General features: G+C 38.1%; 1 protein-coding gene across 8 annotated transcripts in view; it reads right to left on the bottom strand.

The window, feature by feature from the left end:
* The window catches only part of LOC150105078 (RNA-binding protein Pasilla-like), a 132,571-nt gene that overhangs the window by 29,620 nt on the left and 88,866 nt on the right, over positions 1–14,085 (bottom strand). For all 8 annotated transcript variants that reach the window (XM_090395475.1, XM_090395478.1, XM_090395480.1 and 5 more), the window contains one exon: positions 13,900–14,054. In XM_090395475.1, coding sequence (XP_090251601.1) covers positions 13,900–14,054 — 155 coding nt within the window. The remainder of the gene's footprint in view (positions 1–13,899; positions 14,055–14,085) is intronic.

Raw genomic sequence — 14,085 nt, 5'->3', positions numbered from 1 at the left:
TAGTTATCAAATTCTGTTGATGCTGAGTTTGCTCCAGAAGCAGATTTCTCTGTTCACCCTAATTCAGAAGCCTTATTTAACTGGGTTATGCCCTACCTGGTTTGGCTTTTCATCATGTTGTACCATCACTGTTAGGTTTAAGCCAAAAAAGAATATGATTTGGTCAGCTAAATCCCAAATTGCCAGCCACCTCTTGTTCCTTCAGAGATACCTATATTACATAATCAGAGCATGAATACATTCAGTGTTGCTACACTTGATACCAACTCTGGCAATGCATTCCACTCACTGCCACTCTCCATGCAAAAAAATAAAAAATTACTTCCTTACTCATATGATCCAGAATACAGTTTCCAGGGATGATCTCTCATTCTTTCACTACTATTTCTTTATGCAATATCTACAATATATCTGGGATCCACTCACCAACTTATATGTTAATCATATAACCTCTTGTCCTCCTATCTGCTATACTCTGCAAAGAACACTCCCTCAATATGACTTCATCAACATTCCAAACTACTGAGAGTCTGTCATTCACCTGATGCTTCCTTATCAGGATATCTAGATCTATATACAGAAATTCAAATGTGGCCTATCTCCTCCTCATCCCATTTTTCCAGTTATCTTTTGGATCATGGCAATTTTCTGGATAACTCTTATAATTTTTGCAATTTATCTTTCTCCTGCCAGCCTTCTCTTTTGAGAGGACATTGCTCTCCCCCACCCCCATGCACAACTTGCTGTCCGTCAGCTAACCATTCATATAACCAGATTATCCATTATCTATTCTCATCCTCCTCAAATTCACCTGAAAAACTTGTCATATTCTATCCAATATGTTTGCAAAATCTGGAAAAATCAATGTATATGCATTTTCTTTGTCCAATACAGTCATCACTATTACAAAATCTAACTAGATTACTGAAGCAAAATCACAACTTAAATCCATACTGCTCTAGAAATATTCCTTTTCTTATCAATTTGTATTCTCTTTCTAACACCTTTACCACCACACAAAGACACTAGCCTATAATTTTCCACCAGTGACTAGAGATTTTTTTTTTTTTTATGTTGGGCCCATATACAGGAGGTTATCTGGTCAACCTATAGTACATACATTAGTACCATATATGGGTGATGAGGTGTGAAAGGAAAAACTTGTTTATATTTGATTTGAATGCCTGTATATTGTATTCCTTAGGAAATACATCAGGGGGGGAAGACTGTTCCACAGTACTGCAGTAGCAGGGATGAATGAGGAGGAGAAGAAACTTGTTCTGTGGGTTTCGAGGTGTACTGTAAAAGGATGTTGGGCAGCAGCTGTACATGTTCCAATGGGCTCGGTACAGGGTGAGGGAATTATTGATGCTGTTTCAGATGAACCTTTCCCGTGAAAGTATTTATAGAATATACAGATTGCAAAGACCAAGCATCTATGTGAAAGTGGGAGAAGCGAGTTGGCGTGGGATGGGTCATTTATTAGTCTAATTGCTCTCCTCTGTATTGAGTCAAACATTTTGAGAGTTTTTTGGAGCCCTACTCCAGATGTGAGAGCAGGATTCGAGAGCTGGGTGGATTTGTGACTTGTATAGTGTTAACAGCTGTTTAGAGGTGAAGTAGCATCTTGAGCGAAAGAGAAAGCCTAATTTTTTTGGAAGCTGAGGATGCAATGGTTGCGATGTGTTTATGCCAGAAGAGGCTTGATGTCAGGATAATTCCGAGAAGAGAAATTTCATCTTGTCTGTGAATTTGAGTGTTATCGAAAACAATGCTGGGGGAAAATGGTTCTTTTTTGTGAGAAATAAGACAGAACTGGGTTTTTGCTAGCGTTGAAGTTGACAAGATTGTCTGAGCCCCATCGGAGGATGGTTTGGAGGTCGGAATTAAGGGCAGTGGTGGTTAATGTTCTGTGGGTTGAAGTGAGTTGTGTAAGGTAGGGTTTATCAAATGAAAGGGAGGAATGTAGTGTGCTGTCATCTGCAAAACTGTGTATTGGGTTAGAGGTCAACTGAAATAGGTCATTGATATATAGAAGGAAGAGGATCGGTGAGAGAACTGAGCCTTGAGGGACCCCAGCATTAGTTGGATGGTGAGAGGATAGGGAGCCATCTAACATCACACATAGTGTGCATCCAGACAGGAAGCTGGCAATCTATATGCAGAAGTCCTGAGGCAGTCCAAATGATGGGAGTTTGCTTAGTAAGCCTTTGTGCCAGACTCGGTCAAAGGCTTTGGAAATATCAAGTGCAACTACTTGGGATTCGCCGAATTTCTTCATAGCATTTATCCGGTGATGTATGAGAGTAGATCTCCTGTTGAACGGCTTTGGCAAAATCCATACTGGTGGTTGCTTAATAGCCGGGTACCTTCAAGGTAGATTAGGATTTGAGAGTTGATGATTTTCTCCATTACTTTAGATAGGACTGAAGTGAGTGAGATAGGGCGGTAGTTAGATGGCAGTGATTTGTCACCCTTTTTAGGAATGGGTTGAATATAGGCCAGTTTCCAGGTTTTGGGATATATATATATATATATATATATACACCAGTGGAGTAAGAGAGTGTGTACAGGTGACATAGGATAGGAGTTAGTTCAGATGCACAGACCTTCAGAATAATTGGGGGAATTTCGTGTGGGCCAGGAGACTTTTTTGTGTCTAATTTAGACAGTAGGTTTGTGATGTCTTTTTTGGCAAAAGGATATAGGGGACATTGTATGTTGGGCAGTTGGAATGACTGGAGGGCATTTGCCATTGTCAGTTATGTGTGCATTGCAGGCAAAGTGTGATGCCAGAAGGTTAGCTTTTTCTATGGGTGATGTTACAAATGGGCCATGTGGGTATGATAGAGGTGAGAATAGTGTAGGGCAAAAGTTACGGCAAATTGCCTTGACAAGGGATCAAAAGGCACGGCTTCCGTTTGGACAGGCTGCAAGCATCCTGCTTTTTGCCCATTCAAAATCTGTTTTGGAAGTATTCATAGTTTTCTTGCATTTGTTTCGGAATTCAGTGTAGGCATCGAATGAGGATGGGATTCTTGATTTGAGCCAGTTGTGGTATGCCTGATTTTTCATTTGTACTGCCTTGGCACATTTTTTGGAGAACCAGGGTTTAGTTAGGGGATGGCAGGTCTGAGTAGTGTGGGGAATATATGCTTTCATGCCAGCGAGGATCACTTTGGTGATGCGTTCAGTGCATATGTCTGGACTATGCTCCGTGGGAATGAAGCATAGTAGTCTCGGAAACTGTCCCATTTGGCACTATTATAATGCCAAACTACTCTTGTGTAGGAGTAACTGTGTAGGCGTTGTTACATGGGGGGGGGGGGAAATCACTAAGTTGTGGTCAGAATTACCCAGGGGGCTTACTACATTTACTGCATATTTGGAGGGGTCATTAGTAAGGAAGAGATCTAGGGTATTTGGGGAGTGGTTTGGGTTATCTGGTATTCTGGTCAGTTTTTGAACAATTTGTGTAAGGTCGTTAGTGATGGCAAATGTTTCAGCATCTCTGCCTGTAGGATCTGTATAACTGGAAGAGGAAAGCCAATTGGGTTATGGACGTTGAAATCACCCAGGAGGATGATTTCACTGTTTGGGGAGTGGGACTGGAGAAAATCAACTTTGAAGGAGATGAAATGAAAGAGCTCTGAGTGAGTGGTGGTGTTAAGAGTGATAGAGACAGCAGATGAATTTGACTGAGTGGGGGAGGGATATCTTCAGCCAAAGAAGGTCGAAGTCGGGTGAGATCAAGCTAGTTATTCTCTGGCAGGGTATGTCAGAGCGGATATATGCACAGACGCCACCTTTGGGTCGAAAGGAGTTAAATAGTGTACAGTTAGGACGGTTGAGATGAATAGTGCTTGGGGGGGGGGGAAATTTGTGTTTCAGTTAAAAAGAGTAGGTGGGGTTAGGTTAGGTGGTAGTGGATGCAGGTGGTAGTGGATGCTGTTGAGGTTAGAGTTGAGGCCACGGATGTTGGTGAAGGGGATATGCAAGGTTCTGTGAGGCATGGATTTGACCTCAAGGATCCTGCACGTTTCCTATGCAGTCTGCATGCTGGTGTTCTTGGTGGCTACTGGCATCACTTGGTTTTTGTACTAGTTTGGATTGTTTGTAGTCTATTTCCCAACTGTTGTCTCCATTTTGGCGTTTTTCTTCTAGTTGTTTTCAGAGTTGGCATCTTTGTTCTCTCTGGGCAAAGGTTAAATCAGGTCGAACACGTATGAGCGACTGGGGGAAAGTGTCCTTTAGCTTGTTTATCGCTGTTGTAAATTTGGTTGTGTTTATTGGTGAGTTGCAGGTCACTTAAACGAAATGTGGATAGTTCATTCCGCCCTTTCTTTTGTTTATGGGTCCGATACGATGGCATGTGACGATGTTTCTGTAATCGAAATTTGCCGGCGTCTTCTTTTAGGGATTTACTGTTTTCTGTCAGAAGGTTCAGGATAACAGCGTTGAGTTTCCTATTTTCAGCCTCAAGCGACTCGTGTACCGATGATGTGATTAATTCATGAAGTTCGTTAGTAGGCACAGGCGCACTTGCAGTCGGGCGCTGATCATTGAGCATTTCGATCTTAGTTTCTAACTTTCCGATTTTGGAGAAGAAGTTATCAATCACGATATTAAGCTGCTGCTCAAGGTTTGTGACTCTTTTGCACTAGGTTTAGTATCTGTTTTACGGAAGGGAGGCACATCGTACAGAAGTAGGGGTGGTTTAGATCGGTGAAAAGCTTATGCACCGACTCATTTATTTTCGCACAAGAAATATGTATCCAGTTGCAGCAGAAATCGCACAATATACCTTTTTTCCCCTTCTTTGACTTCTGTTTCACAACTGTGGCACTTCTTAATGTTATTCGGTTTGTTGTTGATCGGCGACGCTACGCTGACGCGACTCAAGGTAGTTTTCCATTGTTGGCTTTTGTTGCCGCCATCTTTATTTCAGATGGTAGGATAGCGATTTCACGTGGCTGTTTTTTAGTTGTAAAATATAGCAGATTTAATGAACTATGGGTACTTATGAGTTGTATTGTAGTATTCAGCTGCTCAGTACCTTCTGCTACTTTTGTGTTTGCTGATTATTTTGTACAAAAAACACTTGCAGTTGCGAGAAAATGTGGGAGCACAAATTTAATGTTGATTATTCGCTAGTGCCACCTATATACTTCCTGCAAGGGCAGTGTTTTTCATCCTTTGCAGTGTTCTGACAATAGAAACAATTTCCAACTTGTACAGCAAGTCAAAGCACTCAAGCCAGCACAGAAATTAATGATCAGCACCAAACCGACATAACAGATAACAGATATTATTAAATTGAAAACAAATAATCTTTCTAAATCATAAGTACAAGGTGATTTGATTTATTCAAGCCATAGGATAAACAATGATTTACCCGACCAAATTGTATTCCTATTGGTTAAATCAAAATACAAAATGATGGTACAACATGACAAAATTTCATGATTTTGTCATGTTGTACCTTGTTTAACCGGGCGACGGTTGGAGCTTCGCCCGGTTAAACAAGGCCCCCGTTGTTTTCGCCAGGGAACCAGGGCAAACAGAGAAAAGTCAGCTACTGGAACAAATCTAAAAACACACCCCAACTCAACATCGCCAGAGTTAAAAATCGGTACTATCAACATAAGAAGCCGGAATGGCAAAGAAATGGAGCTAGTGGAGGAATTAGATAAGTACCAGATCGACATAATAGGGGCGACTGAAACAAAAAAGACAAACTGCTGACATCTTTCTGAGCAATAAATATAACATGTTATATTCAGGCAATGACAATCAAAGAAAAGAAGGAGTAGCCATAGTATTCAACACAAAATATGACGCTCATCTTCTTGAATGGCAGGCAGTGATTTGGGCAAATATCAGAATGGGGAACTGGATAATGAGACTTATTTGTGCCTCTGGTCCCACAGAAGGCTCTACTAAGGTAGAAGTGGAGGAATTTTTTGAAGCTCTAGAGAAAGCTACTGACACAATGAAAAAGGAAAAGTTGGTCCTTGTTGGGGATCTAAATAGCAGAGTAGGAAGTGATTGTCAGACATACAAAAATGTTTTGGGAAAATTTGGAGAAAAGAGCAAAGCTAATAATAATGCAAATATCTGTTGGATTTCTGCTCAGGACATGGACCGGTTATTACTAACACAATGTTCCAACATAAAAATGTGCACAAATTCACATGGAGAGAAGAGGCAAGGAATAAGAAGAGTCTCATTGACTATGTTATTGTTGATAGTGATGTTTTCTCCATGGTGCAGGACACCAGTGTACAGAGGACTTGAAATTGGAAGTGATCACCATTTAGTCTTGAGCAGGATAAAATCGAATGCCATATTGAAAAGAAGAACATGTAAAAATGTTTTAAAGTGAATAAAAGTTGAGCAGCTCTCAGATGTGAACTACAGACTAAAACACACAAACATGATTGAAGAAAAAATGAAAGAGTTTGAGAACAGGAATCAAACCTTAGAGATTCAGTGGCAAGCCTTGAAGAAAACTCCGGCATGTGGTGAAGTTGTCTGCAAGGATAGAAAAATTAGAACTCCATGGTGGACACAGGAAGTTAAAGAGGAAGTGAAGGAAAATCAGAAAGCATATCAAAAGTTCCTGGCAAATAAGTTCGCTTGTGCTCTTAATGAATACAGAGACAAATGTAAGAAAGCTAAACAGTGTGTAAAACTAGCTAAACAAAAGTCATGGGAGGACTTTGGCAAGAACATAGAAAATAAATATCAAGAAGGTGGCAAAATATTCTGGAGGTTGTTGAAGAAGCTTAGGAATGGAGGAAAGAGTGCTGTAAAAGGAGTTAGAGATGATAAAGGTGACATGAAAACTGGAGAAAAAGATATCCTTGAAGCATGGAGTAATTACTTTGAAAAACTGCTAAATGAAAGCAGTGATGACAGCACAGTGATAAAAAAAAAACACTGACCAGGCATGCAGGCAGGAATACATATCCATACTTGAATTAGAAAAAGCCATCAAAGGCTTGAAATGTGGAAAGGCAGCTGGAGTAGATGATATTCGACCAGAAATGCTGAAGTATGGTGGTATAAGAGTCTTACATTGGCTGCACTGCATAGTTCAGAAAGCCTGGACAGAGGGACGAATTCCCAATGATTGGAGTAGAGCTCTCATAGTACCCATATATAAAAAGAGAAATAAAACTGAATGCGAGAATTACAGAGGTATATCCCTACTGAGTGTTTCTGGTAAGATATATGCAAGTATACTTGAGAAACGGTTGAGAAGAATTGTGGAAGAAAAGCTTGGTGAAGAACAAGCTGGATTCAGGTCAAATGGAGGCTTTCAGGATCAGATCTTCACTTTACGACTACACCATATAACGCTACAGTTATATGTTGTCAATGGGGCATTATATCAAGCAATACTTAGTCTTTTTTTGAGTTGTAAGTCAGCAGTTAGAATTGAAGGAAGTACAGGAAGATGGTTTAATGTTAAATCTGGTGTGAGACACGAATGAAATTGTCGGCATCCAGGAATGCATTAGCAGAGCTAATCTCAGGTGGTATGGTCACTTAAACAGAATGGACGAGGAAAGATTAGCAAAACAAGTGTTCTCTGCCAGGTTTGCAGGAAAATAACCCAGAGGAAGACCAAGATATAGATGGATTGATACGGTACAATGTGCTTTAGATGATAGAAATATAAGATTTGATAATGATAATATTGGAGTCTTGACAAGTAACAGACTGATTTGGAGGAAAATTGTAGATAGGAAGTTAGTAATGATGTAAATTTTTCATGTAGTACTATCATATCCTGTACATCCCTTGAGGGTACATGTCAGAAATTTGATGATGATGATGATAGGATAAAGAAAGAAAGAAATAGAAGGATATTAAGGATCAAAGACATAGCTGAATTGGAAAAGTACCAGATCAACAAAAGGTGTTTGAAAACAGAAGACAAAAAGATGAAATCTTGCATCAACAAATACAAGATATTATATGCAGACAACAAGGATTAGGGAAAATGGGTAGCTATAGTATTTAACACTAAATATGAGGATAATCTTATTGAATGGTAGGCAGTATCAAGTAGTGATGGAAGGAAATATTAAAGTAGGGAACTGGATAATGAGACTTATTTGTGCCTATGGTCCTGTAGAAGGTTCTACTAAGAAAGGAGTATAAATTATATATTCAGTTTAATCCTTTATCCAAGTGTAAGCAAACAAAGTTTGTACCTGAAGTATCTTCAGGACTGATGCAACTTGTGGTGAAGGTGGACTGAGTTCTCATCACTTTCCTTAGTATCCCCTAATGTAAAGCACATCTCCTTGCGGACATGTATAATGCTATGCATTATGGGAAGGGTCACTACCCAGACCGATTTCGATCTTTATTGAGGTCTCTTCAGTGGGAAGATCCCTAAGTGATACCAAGGTTGAAGCAATGCAGAAGTCATATTTCCATATGTCAATTGCCAAAAGGTGTCACACCTTATTATTAAATTACTCTGGATTAGAGAAATATAATTTATAGTCTAACCAAGTGGTAAAAAACTTTAAACACCTAAGAAAGTAGTACAGGAAGTTTCTGAAGGTACTAGAAAAGGGAGATGACATAACAAAAAAAAAAAAGTTGTTCCTTGTTGGAGATCTAAACAGTAGAGTAGAAAATGATTCCCAGAAATTCAAGGAAAATTTTAAGAAAACAGTGAAGCTAATAATACTGATAAGTTCATGCTGGATTTCTGTTCAGAACATGGACTAGTAGTCATTGCTAACACCATGTTCCAGTATAAAGATGTGCAGAAATTCACATGGAGAGAAGATGGAATAAATAAGAAATCATATTATTGACAGTGATGTTTTCCTATTGGTTTTTCAGCACAAAAGTATCCAGAGGATTTGAAATAGGAAGTGAACACTATTTAGTTTTGAGCAGAACAAGTCAAATTTCATAATGAAAAAAAGAGTATATAAGCAAGTTTTTAAACAAATCAAAGTTGAGCAGCTTTTGAACCGAGGTGAACTGTAGACTAAAATACAAAACATCATTCAAGAAATAATGAAAGAATTTGAAAACAAGAACCAAATCTTGGAGATTCAGTGGTGTGGTGAGGTTGTATGTAATAATAGAAAAATCAGAACTCCATGGTGGATTCAGGAAGATAAAGAAGCAGTTAGTCACAAGAAGAAAGCATATCGAAAGTTCCTGGTAATTAAGTCAGCTTGTGCTCAGAGAATAAAGGGGAAAAAAATACAAGAAAACAATGCACTATGTAAAACTAGCTAAACAAAAGTGATGGAAAGATTTTGGAAGAAAATATTTTGGAGGCTATTGAAAAAGCTATGAAAGGAAGGAAAAGAGTATCGTAAAAAGAATCGAAGATGATAAAGGTGACATGAAAACTGAAGATAGAGATATTCTAATGTCTGGAGCAACTACTATGAAAGACTGCTAAATGAAACAAGCAGTAACAGCATAGTGGTAGAAACACTCAACAGGAAGGCAATCAGGGATATATATCAATACATGAAGTAGAAAAAGTCATCAAACACCTGATATGTGGAAAGGCAGCTGAAGTAGATTATATTTGACCACAAATACTCAGATATGGAGGTATAGAAGTTTTAGAGTAGATACACTGCATAGCTCAGATGGCCTGCCTGGTCAGAGGGTCAAATTCCAGGTGATTGAAGTAGAACTCTCATAGTACCTATCTATAAAAAAGGGAAATAAAACAATGAAAATTACCAAGGAATTTCCTTACTAAGTGTTCCTAGTAAGATTTATGAAGGTATACTTGAGGAAGGGATAAGAAAAATTGTGGAAGGGAAGCTTTCAGGGGTTGTTAAATCAGATTTTCACTTTAAGACAAAGTTGAGAAATAATGAAGGCAAAGTTCCTGGAAAAAGAGGAAGGGATAAACCATCAATGAGAAGGATGGATGGTGTGTGTGGAGTGACTGATCTTCAGAGAGTTGAAACCTCCAGAAAAGCATACAATAGGACTACATGGTGAGGCCTGGTGTGGCACATCACTGAGCATCGGAGTGACCATAAGGCATCTGTGGATGTCCAGTGAACATATGGAATAAGAGAAATAATGAGAATATAACAAGGACCTATATTTAAGTTTTGTAGATCTGGAAAAGGTATATATCAAAGTGCCAAGAGAAAAGCTGTTCAAAATGCTAGTTATATGGTGTAAATGGGATGTATCAAGCAATGCATAATCTTTATTTGAGTTGAAAGTCAACAATCAGAACTGAATAAAGTACAGGAAGACAGGTTGATGTTAAATCAGGTGTGAGACAAGGGTGCACATTATCTCCACTGTTACTCATTTATATGGATCCTATAATGAAGAAAAGTGGTATTAAAGCTGGAGATGTTAATTTCAGCTCTTTACTCCATGAAGATGATGTTATACTTCTAAATTCTTCTTCTTGCCAGCCTGGCTGGCCGAGTGGTCAGTGTATCCGTTCTCCAGCCAAAAGGCTGCAGGTTCGAATCCCACTGTGGGCATGGATGTTTGTGATTGTGAAACTAGTAGTAGTGGTGATGGGCGGTAGATGGCGTTGGTGTAGTTGCAGCTAGTTGGTGGATTGAGTGGTGGAGACAGTTGTAGAGTAGGTGCCCTCTCTCGATGAGTCTTTGGACTCCCTAGAGGTGTTCACATAATAATAATTAATTAATAAAAATGAACAAGCCAGCAGGATTTCCTAACTAAACTGAATAACTGCTGTAATAAATTCAGTATAAAAATCAGCAATAAAAACACAAAGCCAACAAAAATATGAAGAAACACTGAAAACAACAACTACATCCTGAATGGAGAATCTATAGAACAAATAGAGACATCAGAATTAGCAAAGCTGGCATGATAGAAAGTCAAATGAATAAATTTATATGAAATAAGAGAAATTAATCAAAACACTAAACTATCTATATAAAAGACGATGTTCAAACCAATGTTAATTTATAGATTGAGCACCGAGTTAGAAATAAAGCACTTGATCAAAGATTAGAAACAGATAAAGAGTTCTGAGAAAAATTAGAATCCTGAATAGACAGTATCAATGGCAAAATCATAGTAAAAATTGCGATATTAAGAAGGAACTTGACATTGTTAACTTTCAAGAATAAGTAAGCTGGCTAATCTAAGGTGATATGTTACTTTATGGTCACAGAATGGGAGAGGAAAGGTTAGCAAAAGATGTGTGATGTCAACATGGCAGAAAAAAGACCAAGAGGAAGGCCAAGTACTAAATGGATTGATTTAGTCAGAATTGTTTTAGATGACTATGATGTGAAATATGACAATATTAAAGTGATGACAAGTAAGAGACTAATTTGGGAGAATATTGCTGATATTATATTATTGATAATGTAGTACTGTCACAATATCTCACACCACTCTTGAGAGTACATATGCTGGCCACTAAATTAGAAATTTTTATTTAATACCATGTTGGACCTCATTTAACCCAAATTACAGCACATATGCATTTTGGCATAGATTCCACAAGGTGTTGGATTGCCTCTATGCTGCCTGCAACAGATCAGGTGTTCACCAGACAGTCTTTTAACTGGCTCAGATTTGATGGAAGAAGACTATGCTTCCAGATCTGTTTTCTAATATGTTCCATACATTCTCAATGGGGTTCAGATTCAGACTTTGTGGTGGCCAGGGAAGATGGAAGTTATGCTCACTGAACAACTGCTGAATAATTCTTGCCAGTGGACAGTACCACTGTAATCCATGAAACAATCATCATCTGTTGGATAAAAAAATTAACATTGCAGGATTTACTTGATTGGCAACAATGTTCAGATATTCCTTGGAGGACACCCGACCTTCCAACAATATTGGGGAACCCATTCCATACCAACAGAACATGCCCCACACCATGATACCACCTTCAAAACTTGAGATGTGTTTAAAAGGCAAACTGGCTTCATTGCTTCATGGGGATTCCCACTAAACTCTCTGCCTACCATTGGTACAGAACAAGGTGTACTGTGACTAGTCAAGACAGGACTTTTTTCCCAGTCTTCTAGCGTCCAGTCATAATGTTCTGATACCACTGTAGACAAACGTACTGGTTCTGCACAGAAATCAGTGGTTTCCATAAAGGCATGCAAACTGCCAGTACAGATCCACTTCAATTCCCTGCCCATAATTTGGTGAAATATAAGTCAGGAATAGTCCTCGTTAAATGCTTCGGTCAATTGCTATTGAAGTTTTGTTTTTCCATACAAGCCTTCTCTCAGATGAAGGCAATTCCTTCCTGACAGTCTGTCTTAGGACCACAATTATGCCTCTTAGACAAGCAATGTAGGTTACGTTTCCAGTGATTAAACACATGGGATATCTTACCTTTTGAGAAACCAGTCCGCTTTGTTTCAAAATCAAGGCTCCAGTAATCTTGACAATTACCAACCAGCACAATTCTTAAATAGTTGCCTAGAACACGTGATGCACGTGACCAAGCATTTCGCATATATGCCAAATGGTGTTTACATACATCTACATCAAGCTTTCTAATTCAGTGTCTGGTATGTGTATTATGATATTGATGATGAAACTGTAAGACAGCAAGTAGGTACACTATCCACTCAGCCAACTAAGACAGCTAACCTGATTGGTTGAGTTCACATAAAAATATATGTACAGGCAGTCTGATTTATGTAAATTCGGACTTACACAAATTATCATAAAAGGGTAGAAAAATGGGGAAATTGCAAAAATTTTATTTAATTTGCATATGCTATTTGCATGCCATCTAGTGCAGGTTTTCTGCAAGGCAGGTAGTCCAAGGGAGAACATACATGCATGCACTTTCCTCAGTCTTGCTTTCAACACAGACATGTTATATTTTTAGTGTTTTAGTGCTGCATATTTTTAGGCTAATAAAATTTTTCTATTTTCCCCACACACTATTTATGCTATATTATAATACTTTTCATTAACAATTACATACTAAAATCCAATTTTTGCATGTCAATTACTGACCAGCACAATGACTTCAAACATGTTAAAGCACTACAGCATACACATACATAAGCACATAAGCAATAGAGCATGATTAACAGGCAAAGCGATTGAATCCTACTTACATAAAATTTGAGTTGTGTAAGAGTTATGTTTGCAGAACATAACTCTTACATAAGCTGGGAACTACTTGTATATGTATGTGAATCTCATCTATGAGCGATTATAAACCTATAGTACATGAGTATTGAGGTCATGGTATGGGTGAAATAATCTGGAAACCTTGCTTTCTAGAGACTAAAAACTGGCTTAAAACACTATTTTTAGTAGGCCAATTCAAGTCCCCAGTAAGTAGGATATAGCTGTTTCACATTAGGTAATTAAATTCATCTGTCAACTGAAGATATTCACTAACAACCATGCTCACAGTGGGATTCAAGACAGCAGCCTGTTGGCTGGAAAAGAGAGACCATACTCAGCCATCCAGAAGGGCAAGGTTGATCAAGAAATCCTAATAGGCAGTTTACATTTGTCACACATTCCTAAAAGTCATTTATCATTGGTAACCTTGATTGAAGCAGTTTACATTCTGCTGTGAAATAATCTAGTTGAATGTTTAAGCAAAATGTATACTACTTCATTCATGTATATATTTTTTTTATGAAGCTGTCTACTTGAGAAATGTTGATCAAATCACCTATGATTGTCTACCGGCCTTCAAAAGTATAATAAATGTGAACAGCAAAAAAGTTGTCTTTACATTTTTTAAGCTATAACCCTAACAAACATTTACATAATTATCTATTCTAGTTTTTTTATTTCTAAAATTATTCAATACAATATAACAAAAAAATTCAGTATCTTATAATAATTAACTTTTTTGTTGATGTACACTGTACTACATTATATAATTACCTGCTTCTCTCTCTCTGCTGGCTGTTTATGATCAAAATCAATTGCCATTTTTGCATTAGGATCAGGTTTTTCTTTTATTTTTTCCATGATAAACTCATGAATACGAAGAATACTTTCCACACTCCCTGTTATGAGACAGATCCTTTCTGTTGTTCCTAAGAAAATAAACAGGTACATGGAATATTT

The sequence above is a fragment of the Typopeltis vanoorti genome, chromosome 7 (genome assembly GCF_054136105.1).
Source record: "Typopeltis vanoorti isolate ZY-2024b chromosome 7, IOZ_Tvanoo_1.0, whole genome shotgun sequence".
In the NCBI taxonomy this organism is placed as follows: domain Eukaryota; kingdom Metazoa; phylum Arthropoda; class Arachnida; order Uropygi; family Thelyphonidae; genus Typopeltis; species Typopeltis vanoorti.
The sequence above is the reverse complement of the archived record's forward strand: the minus strand, read 5'-3'. Positions and strand labels throughout refer to the sequence as shown.